At 45.0% G+C, this 27,005-nt stretch overlaps 1 protein-coding gene across 1 annotated transcript; it reads left to right on the top strand.

Annotated features, from left to right (window-relative positions):
• Window positions 1-2,793: 2,793 nt before the first annotated feature.
• LOC103190834 (probable G-protein coupled receptor 139) lies at window positions 2,794-5,284 on the top strand. The gene is made up of 2 exons (XM_007911729.2): window positions 2,794-2,926; window positions 4,380-5,284. Exons 1-2 carry the CDS (start codon window positions 2,794-2,796, stop codon window positions 5,282-5,284), a joined length of 1,038 nt encoding a protein of 345 aa, XP_007909920.2.
• The last annotated feature ends 21,721 nt before the right edge of the window (window positions 5,285-27,005 follow it).

The following is a 27,005-nucleotide window of genomic DNA, read 5'->3' as shown; positions in this document are numbered from 1 at the left end:
GCCATTGGCGTACCTGGTAAGTTTGTGATGAATTGAGCTGAGAACCCAGCAGCGGGAGGAGAGAAATGAGTGAGGTGGAACAGACTGAGAATTCTGTTAAGGAATTTGTGAGAGTATGAATTCAGTGTAGAAGGGGAAATAGTTGCAGAATTATAAATTATGCAGAACTTGCAAGGACTTAACCTTCACTGGGACAAGGAATCCTCCCAATGAGCTCTGGTTAACCCTGCAAGCCAAACCCTGACAGGTAGGCTGGTCCTAACATGACAATTGGTGGGAAATCTTGCCAGGCAGTGCTCTCAATTCCAAACTGTGCAGTTTTATCAGTTAAGATTCCAGCAGTTCCTCCATCACACTCTGGGGTCCAAGGTCTTGTCTCTCACCTTCCTGCAACTAAAACGCTCCAGAATTATATAAGTAGGAGGCACCCCTCCATAAAGACAGAGAGAGAGAGAGAGAGAGAGAGAGAGAGGGGGGGGGGGTCGGGGGCTTTTCGATTTCAGTAAATATTTCTGCCATGTCCATGTTTCCGTGGGCTGCATGGAATTCTCAGTTGGGTTTGGATATCTTAAGCATGGTGATGGGTTTCCAACTGACTGGAAAATTATATAACCCACAGACTAGTGTTTTCGGCCATTTTACAATTGGACCATTTATTTTATAACCCAATATGCTTTACAATAATTCTTCCCATTTTGTTCCCCCAGAAGCGTCTTCGATCCCTATTTTGACAATTCTTTTTGGTCATTTTTAACTTCTTCATTTAGGTCATACCAATCGATATCATCCAGTGATCGGGCTTCACGCCCCCTTTACCCCCACCCTCGCACGACTGGGGAGAACTGCAAAAGGTTGTGGAAAAGGAGACATCGACATCATTTTTATATTCTCTGACTGCTCACCAGCATGAAGCAGACTTAGTTGTTCGTGTAACTTCACGAGGGCGAACAGGTCATCGCCCTGTTTAAATCAGCAACCCTAAGATTTCTCTCAACCTTGATTTGTATTCCTCAGATTTGTTATCTATCCCTTCACAACCAATAATCTCTCCTTTCCTCTTTTCATCATCATTTCCTTAATAATAATAATAATCCTTGCATTTGATATAGCGCATTTCACGTCGGGAGGACGTCCCAAAGCGCTTCACAGAACACACTGTAAAGTGATTTGACTGTATATTTGTGGGCGAACGCGGCAGCCAATTGCGCACAGCAATGTCCCACAAACAGTCGTAGATTGAAAATGACCAATTTATTATTGTTTTGTTTTTTGAAGGGATTATTATTAGGCGTGTGGAGTAAGGAAACTTGCCCAAGGTTTTGCCCTGTCTGGAATTGAACTCAGGTCTCTCGCTTGCAAAGCGAGTGCTCTAACCACTGAGCTACAGGGCTCCACAAATATGATGGTACAATGGGAGTGGTTTGCCACCTCTATCATTCTCCTCTATATGCTTAGCTTTGTCTGTTTATCACATTCTTATATGTCTCCTGCGCGACTGCTTTATAATGATCACTTGCTGATACTGATATGCATTCACTGTTTTTAAATCCTCATCTCGTTTCTGGTGTGTAATAAGCGACTTCTTTTTGGGTTCGCGGAATCCATCTGAAACTAAAGTAATTATGAACTTCGTCTCGAAAGTGACAGCAATCAGATTGCGGTCCTTGTTTACTGTCTATTCCCGACAACTATTAACTAACAAAACCTTTCGTGTTTGGACGCCTTAACAGTCATTAAAATTGAGGTTCCATTTCGTGTACGAATTTGAAGGAAAAGCTGCATCTATTATTTAATTAGTCATGAGATAATGCACACAATTTGGATAGTAAATAATTGTTTCCTTCATTATTGTTCCACTTTCAATACTACTACAACTGCAAGACTCGCCAATAAGAGCAACCAGTTCTCAGGAAATTGGTATTGATCTAATAAATGAATAAATAATAATCCTTGCATTTCAAATAGGGCTTTTTATATTTTCTAGACATCCCAAAGTGCTTCACAAAATGTACTGTAAAGTAAATTGGCTGCATATTTGTGGGCGAAATGCTGCAGCCAATTGCGCACAACGTTATACCATAAACAGTCGTGGATTGAAGTGACCAACTTGTGTTATTTTCTTGAGTGACTATTACAGTAAGGAAAGTTGCCCAAGGCTACGTCCTGCCAGAAATCAAGCCCAAGTCTCTCCCTTGTGAGGTGAGTGCTCTAAAACCTGAGCTACAGACACCATGTAATTTGTTACAATATCTCCTGGGATTGGGTTACATCACGATATTACTGACATTGGCTAAAACAGGAACAATTACCACCAAAATCTGTATTCCGCATGTGTCAGATGTGATCCTATCACAAGTATATTCCAGATCTTTAGACGATGAGTGCAGAAACCTACATTCCTGTCCCAGTCCCATTCCTTGTACAATAATGTTACACGGAATGATATCTACCCAACAAATTTACGTTTTGCAACTATTTCCACACATTTCCACAGTAGAGCCCTCAATTATTTTCTTACCGCTGGTATTCATCACAGTCTGCTGCATTTGCCTAGAAAACACACTGTCGCAACACATTACAGTGAATCCTGCAAAGCGCTTAGAGACACCCCATCCTCCCCCAACCGACTTGTTAGGCTCTGTGCTGAAAGTGGAGAGTGATGAAGTCCGTTCAGTTGAATGGAGACAGTGACCTAAAGCTGACGGTTGTTTGTTCATCCGCTTGTGAGTAATGCCCAGCGAGTGAGCCGATTAATGGTCTCACTGGGACATACCCACGACTTCAAATAGCGCTATGGGCATCAGTGCAAACCACCGCCACAACATGAAGAGGTTTCACAGTTTCTCGGAGAAGAGTTTTCGGAAAGAAACTATTTTCCAAATAATGTACATCGTCTACCCTGCCCTGGCCCTGGTCGGTGTGCTCGGTGAGTCAGCCATTGTGAACCGTGGGACACTTCAGCTCCGAATGTATATTTACAGAATGCAAATTTTGGTGAATTTTGGTGAAACTGCATGGTTATCACATGTTTTCACGCTGACACCATTATTCCAAATACACTAGACTTTTTTTCCGGTACTTTTGCCGGCGTGTTGGCTGTACAATAGTTTTGGCATTTAGACAGTGCTCGCATCAACATTAATTGAAATATATAATACATATTTCTGGTTTCGGATTCCGTCAGCTCCTTGTCACTTGAGGCGCTGACAGTACCAAACATTACTTGGTGTGCAATGCACCTCTACTAGCAGTTGCAGGCACCACTTTGCCAGATTTCACTCAAATTCACTCGATGAAATGTCTTGTAGTCCTGAAGCTCAGTACTAGATCAGAATTCCGCACCTCTCCCGCACGAAACTCATGAGCCTATCACCCCCTTCCTCGCCCGGCTTCACTGGCCCACCATCCCCCAGAGCGACATGTTCCAGACCCTCATTCAGGCCTTCAAAGCCGTCCGTGTTCTCGCCCCCACCCTTTATCTGTGACCCACTCTGACCATCCTGACAGCCCCAATCACTGGACCAGCACTGCTCTTCTCCACGTCTCCCTGTCTTGCCATCGGTAATGAGGCTTTCAGCGTCGTGTTGTCTACTCTGTGGACCTCAGTTCCAATGTCGCTCTGCCTCGCTGCCTCCATCTCCGCTTTCCAGAGACACCTCGAAATCGTTTTGTTCAACTTTCTCTCGGCCCCAACCCATGGCTCAATTGACTTCCCATAACTCTCTGGCGCTTTTAGATGCCCACCAGGTTTTAAAGGCCTGTACAGGTAATTATGTTATATTTCACACAGTGAAAAGTCTGAAACTTTTCCAGTTGTGAAGGGGAATGTGTATGTCAAACGGCAGCCAGTTTGCACAATAGCCGTAAACCAAGCCACAGATTTTATTGAGGAGATTTTGTCCAGGAAACCCAGAGAATCTCTCTTCTCTTAACCCATAGCACCGCACAAGTTCTTTAAAATCCGCCTGAGCAGCAAGGCGGGATCTCTGGATAATGGCGTATCCGAAGGGTGGCCTCTCTGCCAATATAACACCCCCAACCCACCCAGAACTGCTTTCCTGCCGTCAGCTTAGACCATGTGATTCTGATTCTCCACATAGGGCTGAACCCACAACCATCTAACTCGGGGGTGAAAGTTGAAGGACGTGCAATTCGAAACCCAGATTGTATTTCCAGGTTTAAAACGGGCGCTTTTATATATATAGTCTTTCCAGTCAAACCAGCGAGTTCCTCTCTCTTTTTATCTGTCTCTCTGTCTGTCGGTCGGTCTGTCCGTCAGTTTGTCCGTATTTCTTCCTGTTGCAGCTCTTTCTCTCTTTCTCTCTTTCTGTCTGTCTGTCTGCATTCCTCTTTGTTACAGATCTTTCTCTGCGTTACAGGTAATTTACTGACGATCGTGATCCTTTCCCGAGAAAACTGTGGTCTGTCCAAACGCATCACCCGCTATCTCATTGCCATGGCAGCAGCAGACCTGCTGGTGGTCATCTTCGACGTGATATTGACGCGGATGAATTTCCTGTACTATCCCATCTGCTTCCTGGACCTGACGCCCGTGTGCTCACTGGTCGGCACTATGTTGTGTGCGGCTGCCGACAGCTCGGTCTGGCTGACCGTCGCCTTCACCTTCGATCGCTTCCACGCCATCTGCTACCAAGTGTCGAGCGGCTCAGACTTCCCCGAGAGGATGGCCGCCGTGGTGATCGGGGGGGTCTGGGTGCTAAGCTGCGCCACCAACGGGCCCTGGTTCCTGTCCTATGAGCCATGGTTCGTGATCGGAACCGTGTCTTGGTTCTGCAAGGTCAAGGACAGCGTCTACGGTTCCCGCCCGTGGGCGGTGTTTCACTGGTTGGACATCACGCTGACCCCATTTATTCCTTTCTGTCTGATTTTAACCCTCAACGTGCTGACCGTCAGGCACATTTTAGTTGCCAATAAAATCCGCAGGAACCTGCTGGGCCCTGGCCGTGGCGAGCGGAAGATTTCCGACGCGGAAACAGAGAACCGTAGAAAATGCGTAGTTTTACTCTTTGCCATTTCCGGCAGCTTCATGTTGCTGTGGAGCGCGTACGTTGTGTTTGTGATCTACGGACAAGTAGTCAATTATTACTACACAGGTTACAACCACCCAATCTACATCCTGTACCACGCGGCCATCATGCTCCAGCTTTCAAACAGCGCCACAAACACGTGCGTTTACGCGGTGACCCAGACGAAATTCAGAGAGGAGGTGAAGAAGGCAGTGAAATATCCTTTTGTTTTAATGTTAACCGTGTTTGAACCGTGAAAATTCTCCGTCGGCGTCTGAAACACAATGCTTTCAGCTTCCAGCAATTTAAAGAACATGATTTGGATTATTGGTTCAAGGATCATTTTCTTGTTTTGCAAAGAGAAAAACCTCTTATATTTGATACACCGCCTTTCAACCCAAGACGATTCTTCCGTGTCTTTGCCGAGAATCGTACAGATAAAATTGGACATTCATTAAAATGGCTAATCTAGGACGTCATTTTACAAACTCGGTTGCAAGCCCATTTGACTAGACGTTTCGTCTGTAAATTTCATAGCAAAAAAGGGGGTAACTTTTAAATGCCTCCGCAGTCTTGCAACATTCCACTTCTGCAAACTCCTCAAACACTACAAACCTGACCGTTCTGAGCCTCACACCTTCGCTTCCCTCTTTGAAAGGCCGTTTCAAATTTTTTCTCTTTGAAAGTGCCTTGAGTCCTGTAGCTCAGTGGTTAGAGCACTGGCTTTGCAAGCGAGAGACCTGTGTTCAATTCCAGACAGCGGGAAACCTTGGACAAGTTTCGTTACTCCACACAGAGCCTAATAATAATCCCTCCAAAACCAAAAACAATAATAAATTGGTCATTTTCAATCTACGACTCTTTGTGGGACATTGTTGTGCGCAATTGGCTGCCACATTCGCCCACAAATATACAGTCAATTCACTTTACAGTGTGTTCTGTGAAGCGCTTTCGGACGTCCTCCCGACGTGAAAAGCGCTATATCAAATGCAAGGATTATTTTTATTTTTTGAGTCACCCTCGCACCCCACCCAATTGGCCTCCACCCTTCCTAAATCCAAGCCAGCTCAGGTGCAAACCCGTGACTGCCGAGTACTTTGCTGCATCCTCCTGAAATGAAAGGCGTTATCTCAAAGCCATACGTTATTATCAAGATCATTATTATTATTGAGCCGAACTCCCAATACAAGTCAAAATTGTGTGATATAAGATTTATGTGAAAATAAGGGGACGTGTGGGTTTGGCAAACACGCAAATCAGCTGCAGGGAGGAAGGGGTGCGACCTACACTGACCTGTCGCTCAGCAACCTGGACGCAGAGATAGCCTCACAACGGGCAGCTATATTTGCCAAATCCATGCACCTGACCATCTGGATTAAGCAGCTGATGATGAATTAGACTGGAATGTGGCATTGGATGTGGACCTCGAGAACATCAAGGTCGCTGTAGATGGAAGCAGTTTGTGATTGCAATCCTGAGGTAGAGGAAAATTAGAAGTGGTGGTTTCATGAGAATGCGCTTCCAATCCCAACAATCTACCTCTGGAATTTCTATGTTTAGCTTCGATACATGGAAATCTCAGTTTGGTTTGGATACTCTTAAACATGGTGAAATGTTTCTACACTTGTCAGACACCCGGCTGACCACTGGCGATTGTATCCATAGGAATGGAATAAAACATCCAAGAAAGTAACTATCAAATCGATTTTAATATTGAGATTGTTTTGAATATAGTATTCTTGATCTTAGTATCATAATGTGAAGGAATTTCAAATGTTGTTTGAATTGTGATGGTGTGAACATGCAATAGAACTGGCAGAAAGGAGGAATTGGTGGATTGGAGTAGATCTGTCCTTTTTCCGCCAACAGAGTCTCACCTGCATCATTTCCTTCCTTCAGTAATTCCACAAATTTAAATTTCCCAAAGTATTCCCCAAATAATTTTTTGGTTCAATAATTGTGAGGAACAAAGAATAACATATTTTGTTCTTTATTGCTGTAAAAATTAAAAGATTGGAAGAATTGGCAAGAGGTTTCATGTAGTTTAACAGAGGGCGGGATCCCGTGGTCCACTCGGAAACTGTACATGCATTAATAATCAAACATGGAAAAGGAGAAAAGTCTCAGGTTTCAATCCCCACTGAAGATGTTTGCTCCTTTGTTTTCTCACATATTTCCCAAACGAGGTTATGCTAGATGCTTTCAACAAGATCCAAGTGACAACCTCTGGCCCACGGCTTCCACCTTCATCATCCTCTTCTTTCTGAGTATGGTCTGCAGTGACGCCATCACTCTGATTAAGGTGATTAGAGTAAAGTCATTGACGCCATGATGTGATGTAACAGCTGCTGTTAAATACTTATTAATGATACACTGATAATGATGCTCATTGCCACCACAGGGCTGGGAAACTTCCCCTGTCCGTACAGGCCAAGATCCATGTGACCGGGCTGTGTGAGGGTGTAGAGCACATCCAACCATCCTTACACACCCTATCACACCTGACATATACACACCTGGTATAGACACGGACAAATCTAAATTCACACAATTTCAGATGGATATTATTCAAGATAATATTCCCTGAAATAAATGAATCTCATTTAATTTTTGAAAGAATCACCACTTTTTGCTTTCACCGTGTCACCACGAATCATATCCATACGTTTACTGCTCACTCACTGAAATAGCGTTTGCACAGATTTGTTTTGAATTTCAATTGCAGGCAATGCTCTATGGTTTGCCCACCACACTATATGCCTTCCACTGTTACCATACCTGAGAATGAGCCCCGCAGGGAAGGAATCTCACTTGTCCTGGAATCCTGGACGAGAGACAACTTTCTTCAGCTCAACGTGCTCAAAACTGAGGCCCTCCTGATTGGCTCAGTCAGCGACTCCGCATCTCAGGGGCTGACAGCATCAACATCCAAGGCTGCACTCTCCACCTCTCAAAGCCGTCAGGAACCTCGGTGTTCTGTTCGACCCTGAGCTGTCCTTTCTTCCTCATATCCGCGCCACAAATGGCACCGCCTTCCATCACCTCCAGAACATCGCCAGACTACGGCACTGCCTCACCCCTCACACTGCTGAAACTCTGGTCCACGCCTTTATCACCTCAAGGCTGGACAATAGGAACTCTCTCCTCGCCGGCCTTCCTCCACACTGCAGGTCATTCAGAACTCTGCAGCTCATGAACTGTCCCGCACCAGGCTTCGCGACCAAATTACTGCCACCCTCGCCCTCGATCACCTCCACTGGCTCCCCATCCCGCAGAGGATCGAATTCAAGATCCTCATCCTCACCTATAAGGCCATTCACGGCTTCGCTCTCTCCTACCTCTCCAACCTACTTTCCCCCCACGTACCTGCCCTTACCTTCCGTTCCTCTGGCTCCGGTCTGCTCCACATCCCCCGCCCCAAACGCCCTACCTACCGGGCCTTCAGCCTCTCAGCCCCGAGGCTCTGGAACTCCATCCCCCAGTGCCTTCGCCGCTTCCTCCCTTTGCTCCTTCAAGGCCGGTCGGAAGACATTTCTCTTTGACCGTGCCTTCAGCTCCACTCTCGACTCTCTACCCCCTCCTCGCTCCCACCCTTCCCTCCCCTCACCCTGACCATTTCCCCACATGCTCGGTTCGTGACCCAACTGTCCAGCGTCTTGGGACATCCTCCGGATGTGAAAGGTGCTCTATAAATGAAATCTTGTTGTTGTTGTATCACGCTTAACACATTTTTGTAAATTTTTTATGCATTCAGAACTTGGAACTTGTTAAATACTGCCACAAATTTAAAGTCAACGCTGAACAAGTTTCTTTTGTCAACTACAAATAACTGGCGACATAATTTGTACAGATTTCAATGATTTGCCAGATTCTGTGAATTTCAAAATGTTACATAAATAAAGCAAATCAGGACCCTTGTGGAATTTGGCCAACATCCTTTCCATATCAAGGATATTCATCCTGTCCAATACAATTCTTCATTTATTTCACGATTTTTTAATTCAGCTATAAATCCAAGAACATTTGCAACTTGTTATGCAAATCTAGGAAGAAAGGAATTCTGCAATAAGGAAAGGATGTTCATCTCTTTGATACCTCAGCAGCACAGACCATGCCATCATATGGCCACTGAGAAGACAAAGAGGATGTTCAGTAACATCCTCAACTAGTTCAGGCTCAAATACTCAGAAACCATCATGAAGCTGCACAGACGTTATTTAGGCTGAACGTGGCCATCAGTGATTGTGGAAAGTTAACAGCCTGGACAAGAGACTGTACCGAGATGAATGAGTCCCATTCCCATAGTGAGAGTGATGTTCTATCAGGAACAATTAATAAACTGGTGTATATCTATATGGAATCGTAATATATGATTATGTATACATGTGTCCGTGTAAGAGAGAGAGAAATAGAGAGTGAAAGAAAGAGAGTGAGAGAGAGAGAGAGAGAGAAAGAGGCTGGTTGAGGAAGAATTTACACTAAACAGAGGTGCAGAAGTCAGGACTCTGTTTATGTGACAGCTTCACAATATTTTTTCAGCAAACCAAAAACATTGGAAAATCTTGTAGTCTGGAATGGAATGTTACTGATTTGGCCTACAGTGTTCACAGGACCTCAACTGAACACATTTCCAATGCCCCCTTTAACCAGTTTGCCCCTCAGGTGCTGCGAATGAGGCGGGCAGGCAGGCTGTCAACAGCACGTTCTGAAATACTAAGGACCCACTTGGCTCAGGAGCAGTCTGATCGAGACCACTTTCTGGTCTTCTACATCCCTATTATATATGGAAAAGAGTACTGTGATTTCCAAGTCATATTAATAATAGTGGGCAATACTATTTAACTCAACGAACAGTCAGTCATACTATTCAATGATTAGTTGTGCTTACAACAAGAATAATAGTAATCGTTGCATTTGATACTGCGCCTTATCACATTTTCTAGTCGTTTCAAAGCGCTTCACAGAATATACTGCAAAGTGAATTGACAATATATTCGTGAGCGAAACGCGACAGCCATTTGCGCACAACAGTGTCCAAAAAACAGTCGTGGATTGAAGTGAGAAATTTATTGTTGTTTTTTCATGAGGGATTATTATCAGGCATAAAGAAACCTGCCCAAGGTTTCACCCTGCCGGATAACGGATGACGGTTAATCACACAAACTTATGAAATTGTTGTTAGCATTTTCTTGGTTTACATATCTCATCTAATATTTAAAAATGCTGTCTAAGTTAATGAACTGAAAAACAACCAGTTTGTCTTTGAGTATTGCGCTTTGCTTTCCTCAGTACTTGCTGTGGATTAGTTGAGGTATTGTGCACTTGATAGATGTGACGAATCTTTCAGAAAATAACAGGATTCTGCACTTTTTATGGTGATCAGAAATCAGGAGAGGTAAGTAAAGTTATCCCCCAATTTGCTATCCCCGAATGCGTTGGTGATTCGATATCGCTCACCGAATCATAAAGGTGAAGATATTTGACATATGTGAATGACATGTGAAGTATTATGTGATATTAACTGAGTTCAAAAGAAATTGAAGCAATTGATGCAAAAATACTTCGAAACATTTACATTTCTAATCAAGCCATTTTATGCAAATTAATAATTTCCCTGTTCAATAATCGATCAATATTATGAGTATGACATTTTACGCTTGATATGATTTGCTGTAAATTGCACCTATTGTATTTTGTGTGCGAACATGTGTAAAACAATTCAACGCAGTGGAATATGTTACAGCTTTACACTTTGTACCTAATACTTTTTATTCATCTAAATTGTGTTTTCTATTGTTATTGCTTCTCGCAGTTTATTTTCTGGTGATTGTGATCCTATCAAGAGGAAAGTGCGGTCTCTCGAAGAACATTACTGAACATGATAGCCTTCGCAACGGCGGATCTACCAGTTGTCGTTTGTAGATGTTCAACAAAATTAAAATTCTGTATTTCCCATTAAATGTCTTATTCTAGACCCCAGTGTGTAGTTTTCCTGTTGTGTTGATATCTGCAACTGTCCTCTGCTCTGTGTTGCTCTGTGTTGTTCACTGTTGCTTTCACTTTCGACCAATTTGTAGCCATTTGCTGCCAAAAGTTGAAACCCAAATGTTGCACAGAGAGAACGGCCACAGTGGTTATTGTAACTCTGTCTGTTTTCAGCTGTTTAGTGAGCATTTCCTGGTACTTTACATTTGATCCTTACTTTATACTTCACGATAACCCGTGGTACTGTGTCTTCAAATCAAACTATTATACCATGGCCATCTGGAAAGCGTTTGAAAAGTTTCACTGTGCTATTGGTTCCCTATTTGCTTTTGGTCTGATTTGTCTGTTCAATGCTTTTTTTATGATTATGATTATGAGGCACATTCTGATGACCAGTAAAGTTCGCAGGAGCGGTTTCAGAGAAATGCTGGGAAAACAATTGACCCAGAGTTGGAAAACCGCACACAATCCATCCTTTTACTCTTTGCCATATCAGGCAGTTTTATACTCTTCCGCACATCAAATGTTATATATTTTTTTAAATGGCAAGTTTCCAATTATACTGTCAGCGAAGCTTTCGTCGACCACATGCAGTGTATTGTCAAGAAACCGGAATCATGCTTGAAAACGTTAGTTTGACCAACTCCTGTATTTATGCATTGACTCAGACTGATTTCAGAGAGGAGCTCAAGAACGGTTCAATGTATCCATTTAATATCATTGCTAAATTAATGGGGAAACATCATAAACTCAAGATAAGAAAGGATTTGAGTTCACCCGGCAACATACTGGAACGCTCAACAATCGTGGAAGCCTAACATCATGATGAGCAGTTATCAATTATACACTGTATCCTTTCAAATAGAATAGCTATCTGCAACGTATAAGCTCCTGTTCTTGTGAACCAGTAGCATTGAACGTCTGTTAACTTGGAGTGTTGGAATGTTTGATTGTGGATCAAATGAGATTTTGCATCACAAATATGTTACGAAACATTCTGAAATATGTTCATTGCTGTCTTCCAAATAACGGTTTTATATATATTGGCAAGAAATTTATTTGTAGAATGTGTATTAAATAAAATATATGGATGTCCGATAATAATAGTAATTCTTGCATTTGATACAGCATCTTATTGCGTCTTCAAAATGTCTCGAAATGGTTTACAGGATACGCAGTAAAGCAGATTCACTGTGTAAGTTGTGGACGAAAGGCAGCAGTCAATTGCTCAAAAACAGTATCCGACAATGTCATGGATTAAGTGACCACTGCCCTCTCCGCCACTGCCTCACCCCTCAGACTACCAAAACTTCACCAGGTATTCGTCACCTGAAAGCTTGACTACTAGAACTCGCTGCTCATTGGCCTTCCCAACTCTTCCCTTCACGAGCTGCAGATCATCCAAATCACGCAGTCGGCTCCGTGACCCCATCACTCCCACCCTCGCCCGACTCCACCGGCTCCCCATCCCCCAGAGGATCGAGTTCTAGATCCCCGTCCTCAGCTTTACGGCCACCCATGGCCTCGCCCCCTCCTACCTCCCTGACCTGCCCACTGCTTCCGTTCTTCAGGCTCCGCTCTGCTCCATGTCTCCCCCCCGATCAGCCCCAGCATCTATGGCCGGGCTTTCAGCCTCTCTGTCCCCACACTCCGATACGCCATCGTACGGTCCCTTGTCCTCACTTCCTCCCTCGTCTCCTTCAAAGCCGGTCTCAAAATCCTTCTGTTCGGACTTGCCTTTGGTCTCCTTCGCAGCTCTCTGCCTTTCCTAAGCCCTACACCACCCCTCCCCCCACCCCTCACCATCACACCCACCCCTAAAGGATCCATCCCCCCTCCCCTCAGCCCCATCCCTCCCCCCTACCCAACCCCTCCCTCCAGCTCGGGCCCCGACACCTGACTGGTCAGCGCTGTGGGACGTCCTTCCGTCGGGTAAAGCGTCTGTGAATGTCATTTTGTTGTTGTTGTAGTTGTTTTTGTGTAGTAGGCCCTCGGAGCAGAGGGCAGAATAAGAAAAGAATGAACCGAGTGGAGGTACTAAAATGGTTGGAGGCGCTCGAGGCGGAGCCACATAGCTGTAGCTGTGCCGTACACCATGGAGAGCAGCGGGGGGCTGGAGTGCCGTACATCATGGCGGTTAGCGGGGGGCTGCGGTGCCGTACAACATGGCGGGTAGCGGTGGGCCGCGGTGCCGTACAACATGGCGGGTAGCGGTGGGCTGCAGTGCCGTACAACATGGCGGGTAGCGGTGGGCTGCAGTGCCGTACAACATGGCGGGTAGCGGTAGGCTGCAGTGCCGTACAACATGGCGGGTAGCGGTGGGCTGCAGTGCCGTACAACATGGCGGGTAGCGGTGGGCTGCAGTGCCGTACAACATGGCGGGTAGCGGTGGGCTGCAGTGCCGTACAACATGGCGGGTAGCGGTGGGCTGCAGTGCCGTACAACATGGCGGGTAGCGGTGGCCTGCAGTGCCGTACAAGCTGTCACAAGTACACACACCTATACGATGACGGATAGACGTGCTGACGTCAGCTCATGCGCAGCCTGAAAGCGTCACTGCGTCACGTGCCCGGAGACCGTTGGCGGCTCCAGAGAGACAGAGACAAAGAACAATGGCGGCGGTTACGCAGAGAGAGAGTGAGAGGGAAAGAGAGTTGGAGAGACTATGAGAGAGAGAGAGAGTGAGAGAGAGAGAGAGGAACATAGGGCCGCGGGTTAGTCGCTGTCTCTCTCTCTCACACTCTCTCTGTTAACCATCACAGCCACAGACCCCGGAAACTACAGCTCCCGACATTCCGCGCGGCTCAGAGCCCCGGGGGGGGGGGGGGGGGGTCAGGGACAGAGACACAGAGACAGTCTCTCTCACACACACTGTCTCTCACACACACTCACACTATCTCTGTCAAACACACTGTCTCCCTCTCACACACACTGTCACACACTGTCTCTCTCTCACACACACACTGTCTCTCACACACACTCACACTATCTCTGTCAAACACACTGTCTCCCTCTCACACACACTGTCACACACAGTCTCTCTCACACACACACAGTCTCACACGCACACAGTCTCTCACACACAGTCTCTCACACACTTACACAGTCTCACACACACAGTCTCACACTCACACAGTCTCACACACACACAGTCTCACACACACACACTGTCTCTCTGACACACACACTGTCTCTCACACGCACACACACACACTCTCACACACGCACACACACACACTGTCTCACACACACACTCACACTATCTCTGTCAAACACACTCTTCCTCTCACACACACTGTCTCACAAACACACACACACTGTCTCACACACACACTCACACTGTCTCTCTGACAAACACACTGTCTCCATCTCACACACACTGTCTCTCACAAACACACACACAGTCTCACACACAGTCTCTCTCACACACACAGTCTCACACGCACACAATCTCTCACACACAGTCTCTCACACACTCACACAGTCTCAGACACAGTCTCACACAGTCTGTCTGTCTCTAACACACATAGTTTCTCTCTCACTCTGTTTCTCTCAACGCAAAACGTATCTATCTGTCTCACACAGTCTCTCGCACACACACACACTCTGACACACACACACTGTCTCACACAGTCTCTCACACACACACTCTCTCTCACACACACTCTCACACACACACACAGTCTTTGTACACGAGCACTGGTCTCCGTATAGCAGTCTGGACCCTGTAAAACCGGTCGGGTCTATGTGTAACACAGATCTGGTGTCTGAACAGCAGGTGTTGTTCCTGTGTAACATATCGCTCTCTGTTTCACTGGCCCCGTCTCTGTAAAGCAACACTGGTGTCTGTGTAACAGGACCCTCGGAGGAGAGGGGAGAGCAATTGGATGAAAAAATAATAAATCGAGAGGAGGTACTAAAACGATTGACGGAGCTCAGGGCACTGAGAGAGAGTGAGAGGACATGGGGCCGCGGGTCAGTCGCTGTCTCTCTCTCACACTCTCTCTGTCACCATCACAGCCACAGACCCCGGAAACTACAGCTCCCGACATTCCTCGGGCTCAGCCCTCGGGGGGGGGGGGGGGGTCAGGGACAGAGACAGATACACAGTCTCTCTCTCACACACACACACACAGTCACACACACACAGTCTCTCTCTCACACAGTCTCTCTCTCACACACACACACAGTCACACACACACAGTCTCACACTCTCTCTCACACACACAGTCTCACACACAGTCTCTCTCTCTCTCACACACACACAGTCTCACACACACAGAGTCTCACACACAGTCTCTCACACACACACACAGTCTCTCACACACAGTCTCTCTCACACACTCACACAGTCTGTCTCTCACACACACAGTCTCTCTCACTCTGTTTCTCTCAACGTAAAACGTATCTATCTCTCTGTCTCACACAACACATATGCTGTCTGTCTCAGTCACACACAGACTCTCTCTGTCTGTCTCAGACACAGTCTCTCTTTCAGACACACACAGTATCCTTCTGTGCCTCTCACACACACGGTCTCTCTGTCTCACACACACAGTCTCTCTCTCTCTAGCTCTCTATCCCTCTCTCACACACACACGCACTCACACAGTCTCTCTCTCTCTAACACACACACATACACACACACAGTCTCTGTCTCACACACACTGAATCGCTCTCTGTCTCACACACACTATCTTTATCTCTCTCACACACACGGTGTCTCTCAGTCACACAGTCGCTCTCTCGCGCACACACTCTCTCTGTCGCTCATACAAATAGTCTCTCTCTGCCTATCACACACACAGTCGCTCTCTCTCTCTGTCTCTCTCTCTCTCTCACACACACAAAAACACACATATTCTCTCTCTCTCTTTATCACACACGCACATACACTCTCTGTCTCACTCACACACAGTCTCTCTCTGTCTCTCACACACACAGTCTGCCTGTCAGACACACACAGTACCTCGCTGTGCCTCTCACACACACGGTCTCTTTCTGTCTGATACACAGTCTCTCTCTCTCTCACACACACACACACAGTCTCTCTCTCTCTCTCTCTCTCTAGCACACAAACATACATACACACAGTCTCTCTGTCTCTCACACACACTGAATCACTCTCTCTGTCACACACACACTATCTTTATCTCTCTCACACACACAGTCTCTCTCTGTCTCTCAGTCACACAGTCACTCTCTCTCGCACACACAGTCTCTCTCTGTTGCTCATACAAATAGTTTCTCTCTGCCTATCACACACACAGTCGCTTTCTCCCTCTCTCTCACAAACACACACATTCTCTCTGTCTCACACATGCACATACACTCTCTGTCTCATTCACACACAGTCCCCCCCTCTCTCTCACAATAACTCTGTCTCTCTTTGTTTCTCACATGCAGTCTCTCCCTGTCTCTCACACACACAGTCCCTCTCTCTCTCTTTCTCTCCCTCAAACACACACTCACTCACAGTCTGTCTCTCAGTCACAGTCTCTCTCTCTCACACAGTCTCTCTGTGTGTGTCTCACACACACAGTCACTCTCTGTCTCACAAATACAGTCTCGCTCTGTCTCACGCACACACACGCACAGTTTCTCTCTCACACACACTAACTCTCTCTCTGACACACACTATCTATATCTCCTGCACACAGTCTCTTTCTGTCTCACACACACACAGTCTCCCTGTTTCTCTCACACACAGTCTCTCTGTCTCCCACACACACAGTCTCTCTCTCTCACTCTCTCACACACAAATAACCAGTCTCTCTCCCTCGCGCACACACACACAACGTCTCTTTCTGTCTTTCTCTCTCTCTCTCTCACACACACACACACACATCAACAACAACAACAAGATTCCATTTATAGAGCGCCTTTCACGTCAGGAGGACGTCCCAAGGCGCTGCACAGTTGGGTCATGACCCGAGCAGGGGGGAAATGGTCAGGGTGAGGGGAGGGAAGGGAGGGAGAGAGGAGGGGGGAGATGGTCAGGGTGAGGGGAGGGAAGGGAGGGAGCGAGGAGGAGGAAGAGAGTCGAGAGGGGAGCTGAAGGCACGGTCAAAGAGAAACCCTTGTTCCACACACACTCTCTACACCTCCCACTCACAAACACAGTCACTACGCCTCCCTATCAGACACACAGTCACTACAACTCCCTGTGTCACACACAGTCACTACACCTCCACCAAGCAACTAAAGCGAACGCCATGTTAGTGTTCATTGCAAAAGGAGCAATCTATAGCCAGGGGTCACAGTCTGAAAATTAAGGGTCAACCTTTTAGAACAGAGTTAAGAAAAGATTTCTTCACTCAGAAGGTTGTGAATTTATGGAATTCACTACCCCAGACGGCTGTAGATGTCAGTCCTTGAACATCTTCGAGGCTGAGACTGATAGATTTTTAAAAAACAGAGGGATTAGCGGATATGGGGTTAGGGCGGATAATTAGAGTTAGGTCAGCAGATCAGCCATGATCTTATCGAATGGCGGGGCAGGCTCGAGGGGCCGAATGGCCTATTCTTCCTCCTAATTCTTATATTCTTATGTTCTTATGCCTGGACATGGAATAGTCTAATGTGTCGAAAGGCGCTCTTTAAATATAATGTTGTTGTTGTTTTTGTTGTTGTCCCTGCCAACAATCCCACAAATAGAAAATGGTGACTCGGTCAATGGCTGTTTGTGGGACAAGACAGCTCTCAAACTGGCTACCATTGTTTTGCCCACAAAACTCACAGTCACTCCACATTACAGTAAATCACGTGAAGCGCTCGAAGACTTCGTGTCGACGTGATAAAGGCAATGATTATTATAAGGCCCAAATTCTCGACTGTCTCCTCATCACTCAAGCGCTTCGTACCATGGAATACCGTAATTACCTCAGAGCATGGAGACAGCACGTGCATTAAATGGATTAACGGGTACCTAACATGTCATTTCACACATCTTACATACAAAGTCTCACGAAAAGACGATTAATATACGAAAAGACCATTTAGCTCAAGAGGAAGTGATGTAACGGTATACTAGGGACCTCAAGGGCTGCCAGAATGGAATAGTAAATGAAATCAATTGAATGAACCAACTCCTGGCGATGAATGTTCAGAGAGAAAATCTCAGTGATTTTCCACGGAGACAGCGTTTCCACGAATGATGGAATTAACATAGAACCCGTTACTTATACAGTGGTCGGTCTGCACAAAGAACGAGTTCCTGCGAACACTGTGTTAAGTATACTCCTTTCAACAAATAAATTAATGGAATGTCTACTGTGGGGAATTGAAGCATAGAATCATTGAAAAGTTTCACACAGGAGACATTTTCCAAATTATTTGTCTTTCCACTCCTCTGCTCTCCAACCGCAATCACCAAATCTTATCCCTGAATGCCTTTGCCAATGTTTTTTTTCCAAATGCCCAATTTAATCTTGTCCAACAGCCACCATCGGAGTGTAAATTAGAGCATTTGGAAAACGTTTTTGGACAAACAAATTTTGTTCTATCCAAATCTTGGAAATTCCTCCCTTCGTGAATTATGATTTTTAAAGGCAGTATTTTCCTTCTGTGTTAACTTCTGCCACATAAAATACGCGATTCAATGAGCAAGGGCAAAAGCACTGGCATCTGGTTTGTTCCCTGCAATACCTTGAGATTGGAAAGAACGAGACACCTAGTTAGCTTCCACGACTGTGCAGGAGGGCATGGATCACGCCCGGAAAACCCAACTTGCAGAAATTATTTGCCAGTAAAAACTTTACTTTGAAAACTTTCTGCTTTCTCTACTTTCTCTACTTCTCACTGGCCCTCAGTTTTATTGTGGTGCTCAGTTGTCATTTAGTGCTGCTTCTAAATTATAAATGAGTGCTGTAACTTTAAACAGCCCTGAGTGTGGCTCCAATCAGTCACACACAATAACAAGTTATGCCTAATGCTACCGAAGCGCCCGTTCGCAAAATAAACTAATCTTGGAAGTTGGCTGTATGTCTTACTGGACTACTGCACAACCATTGGTTTTAGAGCATCATTGCCCCCTGCCCCCACCCTTCAGGCCATTTCAGCATATTAAGGGCAGGTTTCTTTGTCAGATCCGTTAGCAGAGTCATCAGCTTACAGAAAATGTGGTAGAAAACCCCCAAACTCGCTGGCGAGCCCCAAGAAAAATGCACATGTGCCTTTGTATATGGCATGGAGTACCATAATACAGCATCCACTTTGCTACATCAAGGATTTCGTTGGCCGTCCCCCAAGGAATATCCCAAGTATTTGTTTTAGGATTTCCCAAGGGCACACATATTGGGGTTTTGAATCAAGGACAGTGACTTTATGCAGATGATAATCCAGGTTCCGACGTATAGCATGATGTCATCTAAATAGACTGCAGCATATACCTTGTGGGGGCATTATACCCGATCCATAGGGTACAGGAATGTGGCTGCAACTCTATGATGTCCAAAAACCATTGTAGGAAAGTGGTATAGCCCAAACAAGTAGCTTGGTCTTTTCTTTCGACTGCTTGGCCAAAAAAATTGCCAAAAATCTATGTCAAATCCAGCGTCGAAATCAATTTGGTCCAAATATTCATCCACAAAGGGCTATACCAGTATAAACGAAATGCACTGAAATTTCATTGACTTTCCGAAAGTCAATTAAAAATGGGATAGTTCCATCCGGTTTGGGCACCATTTGAATTTGGCCGCACCACTCATTTTTATAATTCTCGAAGATTTCCAGCTCCAACACACATTGAGTTCCGTCCTCACCACTTCCCTCATTGCCTCAGGGATCCAGTAATGACGTATTCGTTGTCATGCCTGGTTTTACATCCTCCAAATGTCCAAGAGATCAGCCTTACTTGGCGTCCCTGAAAACACGTTATTACGATCTACCTGAGCTTTTGTGGACCGAGTTAAATGTTCTCTCATTGACATCAATATGGGGAAGTTAAATACTGGAACTCAAAGCCCTCAATCTTCCTCCTGCTCCAAAATATGTAGGAACAGGTTATCACACGCAATCCAAGGCTTCAATAATTTTACGTGACGAATCTGTTTGTTTTCTTTTCTGGACGGTATGTATTATACCTTGCGATGCAATGCGACGTATTATTTCGAAAGGTCCCCGCTATTCAGCGTGGTCAGCCCGAGGAGTGAAATGTTTCAGTACTACTTAGCAGCTGAAAACCTGAAGCACTAGCGCTTGTAGTGCCGCTTCCCTGGACTGTCAGTTCTGATCTACTGATGTAAAACATCGTTAATCATTTCAAAATGTAGAAACATGGTTGCTTTTTCCTGATTGATGAATTGGCTCTAGCAAGTGGTTTTAAGAGCTGACTTGATGGAATAATTTCCAACTGTTCTTGTAAGAACAAGATGGAAAATGTCTAGAAAAACTGAGTTCAGAGGTATACCAATTTCAGCAGGTGCCACGTCTCTTACCGAGGTCAGAGAGCTCATTATGGGGTGTTGGTTGCTGGGCGGCTTATAGGGCGGGAGACCCTGTATCTCTTCTGATATCTGACGGGATCGGGTGTATTCAGGTTTGTCCAGCTGTAGATATCCTTGACTTCATCCTACCTTGAGCTGGTCCCTATCGGGACTCGGGGGTCACCTGAGAACGACAGCTCGTTCACCAACGAGCTCATTTGATGGCTGTTCACCTGGAACGCTGACCGGGCTTCAGGCGTGATCTGCACCTCCCGGTGTCGACGCACCGCTTCAGCCACAAAAGCATTCTATCGTAGTTGAGCTGTTCATGCACATTCCTGACCTAATGTCAGTAGATCCATTGCCTGGTCCCTGGGGGCAGCACAACAATGATCTGTTTTCACATGATATAGTCTATAATGTTCCGGTTTTAACCAGCTGGGGTTTTGTTCCATGAGGCACTGGACAAAGACTCAGGTTCGGACATCGGCTCATTTCTATGCAGAACCTCTGATGATAGTTCTCCATCGTATGCCCCAGTGGTCCATTATGGTGGCTTCATATACCAACATTGGAGAGCTTACCCGTGGGTAAGTATCCTGTCTGCAGCTTGGGCCTCTCCCCTCAAGAATGGCACGAAACTGGCGGTCACTGTTATTGAGGGCAGAATGTCTGTCACACATCAATTCCTGGATGAGAGCTAACTTTCTTCAGTTGAAAGTCAGCAAGACCGAGGCTCTTCTGATTGGCTCCCGTCAGCACATCCTCACCTGAGGCGCTGATAGTATCACCATCCATGATTGCACACTCAACCTTGTTTAGCCACTCCGGAACCTTGGGGTCGTGTTCGACCCTGAACTATCCTTTCTACCACACATTCGCCCCATGACCCGCTCTGTCTTCTGTCTTCACCCACCTCAGCAAAGTTGCCCGAACCCGACTCTCTCTCAAACGGCAGGCCATCGAAATTCTCATACACGCCTTAATTATCGAGGCTCTACTTTGCAAATTCAATGATTGTCAGCCTCCCCAACTGCATTCTGTAGCCCGTGTTCTCTCTCGCATTATGGTCCTGGACCCTATCACCGCCATCCTTGCTCAACTTCTCTGGTTTCCCAACACAGAGGTTACAGCTCAAGATCCTGCTCGTCACCTTCAATGCCCTCCACGGCCTTGCTCCCCGCTACCTCTCCTACCTAATAATTCCCACACCATCCTGTTCGCTCCCTCCACACAGCGGGCTCCGGCCTGCTTCACGTCCCCCGCTTTGCTCTCCCCACTATCGGCGGGAGGATTACCTCCACTCTGCACCCATCCTCTGGAACTCCTTCCCGCAGTCCCTACGACTCGCCCCCTCCCTCGCCACTTTCAAGACCTCCATCAAGACCCTCTTCTTCGACCGTGCTTTCGATCTCCCTGTTTCCCCCCCCCCCCACCCAGCCCCAGAACCCCGCCCTCAACCCTCCCACGACATTCAGCTCAGTCCGAAACTCTGTCTGCCCAGCGTATTGGGCCGTCCTCCCGACATGATAGGCGGGGCATAAATGTAGTGTTGTTCCTGTTATAAAGCGAAGCCACAAATTGTATTTTTTTTGTGTTATATTCTGGGATATATTCAGAACATTTGATACATTCTTTCCAAAGCAACTTCCCACTAATCAAATCGAACACAGAGAGATGTGAGCTGACATTGAAACATCACTTGTAAAACCAGCCAGATAGCTGGACCACGCATGATTGACAACAACGGGGCCCATGGAGCAGGCGAATGTGCTTTGAGAACGGAAGACTGAGAGAGCGAGAGAGAGAAAGAGACGCACTCAGACAGATACATGCTGAGAAACCAATAATACACGCACATTAACACTTTCACGGTCACTCAGATCAAAATGCACTCACAGAGAGAAACACACGCCCACAGATATGTAGTCGCATACGTACACACGCTGGAGATCATTACACACAAAAACAATGACGTCTACTTGCATTTATATTGTGCCCTTTTCATGGAAAGAGGTCCCGGAGAGGGTTAGAGGGAGGTGGGTGACCATCAACACGATTTAAATTGAAGGTCTTTCCGGAGTATTTTTAAATGGGGAGCTTTGGTGAAAGGCGAAGGGAGTGAACGAGAGAGTTCCATCAAAACAACTCTGAGACTGCACACGGGCGTATAGAACAAGAAACTGATTGGGAAATAAAAACTATTAATGCGATTCAATATTACATCCGTGATAATGACCAACAGATCCGCCGCTGCCATGGATATTAGGTAAAGAGTGACGCCTTTGGCGAGACCACAATTTCCACAGGAAAGGATCAGCAGCGCCATCAAGTAAAATTAAAGCAAGAATCCTTATACTTGGTACAGTGGTTCATATCATGGAGCATCAATTGGATTAGTTTTGCTGGCGAACTGGACAGACAATTTCCAACAGCTTCCAAATGGTTTATACCAAATCACTCAATATGTTACTCTTTCAGTGATTAAAAAAATCTGCATATATACAGCGTTATAAGTTAATCTTAAGTAATATTTACCTTTTATATAACATCTAAACATGCTGGAGCTTCTCAAAATGCTTTAGAAACTTTTCGTCTGCATATATACAGCGTTGTAAGTTAATCTTAAGTAATATTTACCTTTTATATAACATGTAAACATGCTGGAGCTTCTCAAAATGCTTTAGAAACTTTTCGTTGAATGCACAACAACCGTGTATGAGCAATAATAATATTGTTTGCATTTGAAAAAGCAATTTATCACATTGTTAAGACATCATAATTGCTTCACGGAAAAAAAATTATGAAGGGATTCGCTGTTATCTTTGTCGGCAAACCATAACAGGTGAACAAAACTGCCAATTCATACAGAAAAAATCCCATAAACAACAATGAAGAAAATGACTAGAATCTTTGAAAATGTTGTTTCTCAGGATTCATTCCCTTCCCTTTTCCAATCTCCACCTGAAAAGGCAGATGTGACCACGTTTCACGTTGGCATCTCCGACACTGCAGCTCTTCCCAACATAATAATTTCAGCCTTGAATATGAGGCTAAAGTCCTCACATGTAGCTTGATCTGAACACAATCTTCTGACTCTGTGTATTTTGTTGGTTGTTTGACTCAGCAGAAATCCAACTGAGACTTCCACATATATGCCAAATACACAGAGATCTCCAAGTGCCTTGAATACAACGCGCAATCTCTCCCTCTATGTTTGCACCCTGTGTGTCTCTCAAGGTTATAAGGTATAGGCAGTGTCTAAAACAGCGTTTAAGGTGTGTTGATGTCAGTGTGCTTTGTGGGGTATTACTGGAAATTGATCAACTAAAACAGCATTGCTTACAATTCAATGCCACTATCTGGCCAGCTTTGCTGCTATCTCTCCCGTCAGGACAATCCTATCGGTTAGCCTTTTGGCTTTCAGCGTTAGCAGGAGCTGAGAGGGAAAATTCCGTTTTCTCAAAGCGTCTCCAGGTCCAACCGATGAGCCAGACTAGCTGGATTATTATCATCAGTATCCAGGAGTACTTCCCTGATTAACGAGACTGAGAAACCAGCCTCAGATGCTCGACGGTCAAGACAGTGGATGGACTGGGATCTGAAATTGGGTTGGCCAGCATTTCACTTTGGAAACAGCTCAGCTAATGGAAACCTCACTTATTTTCCGCCCACCCACCAAGAATATTTGGGTATTGCCAATTGAAATTTCTTCCCACTTGGCGCCTGTTAATCCTGAACGATCCATGAACTCCAGCTATACAATAATTAACAGAATACACAGCGAGTCGGCGATTTATGTAGTAATAAATATGTAGGAAATCTTACCAGGAACACCAAGTATTGCAAGTATGGGGTAGTAAATTTCTTCCACGTCATAAATGGTTAAATATGCAATCTTTTTCAATGGATAATCTTTGTGCGTTCCTCCTCCAGGATGGCTCCTATGAACAGATGAAACGGCAGCCTCATGAGAAGATCTTTATAGTAACGGCAATCCACCAGGGAAGGATTAATTGCAACACTCACTGATGTCATTTTACAGTCATTAAACAAACATTTTGCAACCAAATCAGCTTTCTGATATTTGACAAAGAACATCTGTAAATGTAAACTGGATTCGGAGATTTCTGCTTGGTTTACCGACAAACAGATTCACGAACATCAGTTTTTATTCACGAAATCTGTGTTAGATTTTAGGAATAAAATATATTATTTACATGAGCTGTTGAGGCGGGTATTGAAGGAAAAGTTCATATGTGTTTCTGGAGAGAAGTAGTTAGGTACATGATTAAGAGTAGCTTTTCTGCTGATGAGTGAACGCCAGGGCTCAAGTAATGAAATATTACCATACTCTGAAAGCATAGTAATCTTTTCTCCATGTGAAAGGCGTTGGTTGAATGCAAAGATTCCTCTTTTTCTAAACATATAGATAATTATGCACTTCCACGGCAACCGTCATCATGCTGAAAATGGAAACTATAGAATAGTGTGGAAGGTTGTCATAATATAACACAATATTCTCCGATATCGCTTATTTCATGTAACTATTTATATCTGTAAGTTCATTTTTTGACTGTCGGAATGTTGGGATGTGATCTTAACTGACAGACGTCTTTTCTCTAATTCAAATGGGATTCTTTCAAAAGAGAGTAGAAATGCAGACAGGCGTTTTGAAGAGAGAGAGAGAGAGAGAGAGACATAGACAGAGATACAGAGAAACAGAAAGAAAAATTATCATGTGAGAAGATTACATTTTAAAGAATTCTGGTTTGAAATATGATTCAGAATCTTCTGAGGCTCTGTTAAAATTTCCTCTAAGAAATTTCACCTAATTTTTCACATCAACAATTTACACTGTTGTAGAGTCTTTCACACCGGGATGGCGATTTTAGTTAAAAAAGGACAGCAATGAATTTCTACTTAAAGCTACAATTTAGGATAATTGTGCACAATGATCGGGGCTAAAGTGGTGCTACAATCGAAGGAGTATTATAGCATGGCAAACTTTTAGCACAATACCATATAATATTCAAGGACACTTAACTGGAGCAGAGAGAAACCTTAGTACAAGCATGGTAACAAAAATCTGGAACATAAAGACTTCAAGGCCAAAGAAGTCCAAGGTCTATACAATTTTTCTTCCACTATTCTGTCAGTCGATGATATGTCAGGCCCTACACCATATGTTGTTTTCCGAGATATTATTTCCTAACATCAACCTATCTTAGTGGCTCGGGTGTTGGATTATGGAGACGACCACAGAAGTTTGGATAGATTCTGTTGTGAAACATGTCATCTTGGAGCCAGATCAGAGAAGACCCCACTTATCCCACCCATAGGGAATGTCATTAGTTGGTAGCAGTCCATGAAAGCGGAATAGATCAACCGCCTTTATGAGATATTTAGACAGTTGTGCTGTTCACGAATTTTTTTTATATGAAACCTTTTGCGTGGAAAGAAGATTATGTGTCACTTTGTTTCTGTTTATGGAAGGGAGAAGCAGAATTGCAGTTTGACTTCTCTAAGAAAAATATATTTCAAGGAGATAGGAATGGGCCAGTGGGACTGGCTTCCTCAAGATAGATTTGGGTGCCATCAGCATACATATGGAGAGAGTCCCAATTCTGCAGATGATATCACCATGAGTAAAATAGAAAAAATGAGCCAGTCCAGAATAAAGCATTGAGCTAAACCACAGTTGATGTATTGGTGCGATAGGAGAAACTATTGAAGGAGTTGAATTGAATCAGTGGATCAAATAAGAGCAACTATAACTTATATAATGTTTGCAGCGGCGACATAAAGATGGGGAAGAAAGCGGAAAGGTGGAGGGATAGAGGAAGAGTGTTCCAGAATTTTGTGGAATTGCGGCTGAAAGGGCGGCCATCAATGATGGAACGGAGAGTACGAGGAACATGCACAAGGAGGCAGTATATTGTAGTTTGGGGGCAGGCAGGCCAGAGGTAGAGAGGTGCCATGCGATGAAGGGATTTGAAAATGAGCGTGGGGATCTTGAAACCAACCCGTTCAGTGTTGGGGAAACATTGAAGGTTGAATAGAACTGGAGTCATGGGGGTGCGGAGTTCAATATGCGTGAATTTGCTGATGGCGGTGCTTGGTTCATTTTGAACCTGTAAATGGTGGAAACAGGGAGATGGCAAAGTGGCCAGTTGGGAAGTAAAGTCGGGAGGTGACGAAAGCACAGACGAATTCACCGGCTGCATCTGGGTAAGGTACTGTCTGAGTCGGGCAATGTGGCGGAGGAAGAGGCAGGTGGTCCAAATCATGGACCGGATGTGGATAACGAAGTAAAACTCTGAGTTGATATTGAAGCCAAGGTTGAGCACTGGTTTGGTAAGTCTGTGGGGTAGTTCAGGCAGGTTGATGAGGTCAGAGTCACAGGATGGAAGATGTTAATGGGATCGAATGAGTTTTGCCTCCATCTAGCCAACATTTAGTTGGTAAAAGTTTTCACTCATCCAGACTCTGATGTCCGCCAGACATGCCAAGAGAATATTGGCGGATCTGGAATTACTGCAGGAGGAGGAGAAAGAGATTAGTATGT

This window comes from Callorhinchus milii, unplaced genomic scaffold (genome assembly GCF_018977255.1).
Source record: "Callorhinchus milii isolate IMCB2004 unplaced genomic scaffold, IMCB_Cmil_1.0 Scaffold88, whole genome shotgun sequence".
In the NCBI taxonomy this organism is placed as follows: Eukaryota; Metazoa; Chordata; class Chondrichthyes; order Chimaeriformes; family Callorhinchidae; genus Callorhinchus; species Callorhinchus milii.
This window is presented reverse-complemented; position numbering and strand designations above follow the sequence as displayed.

Bases quoted from the DNA above. Each gene is read 5' to 3' on its own strand.
- LOC103190834 (XM_007911729.2), top strand. From the start codon at position 2,794: ATGGGCATCAGTGCAAACCACCGCCACAACATGAAGAGGTTTCACAGT. The intron at 2,927-4,379 runs GTGAGTCAGCCA...TCTGCGTTACAG, and splicing joins GGCCCTGGTCGGTGTGCTCG to GTAATTTACTGACGATCGTG.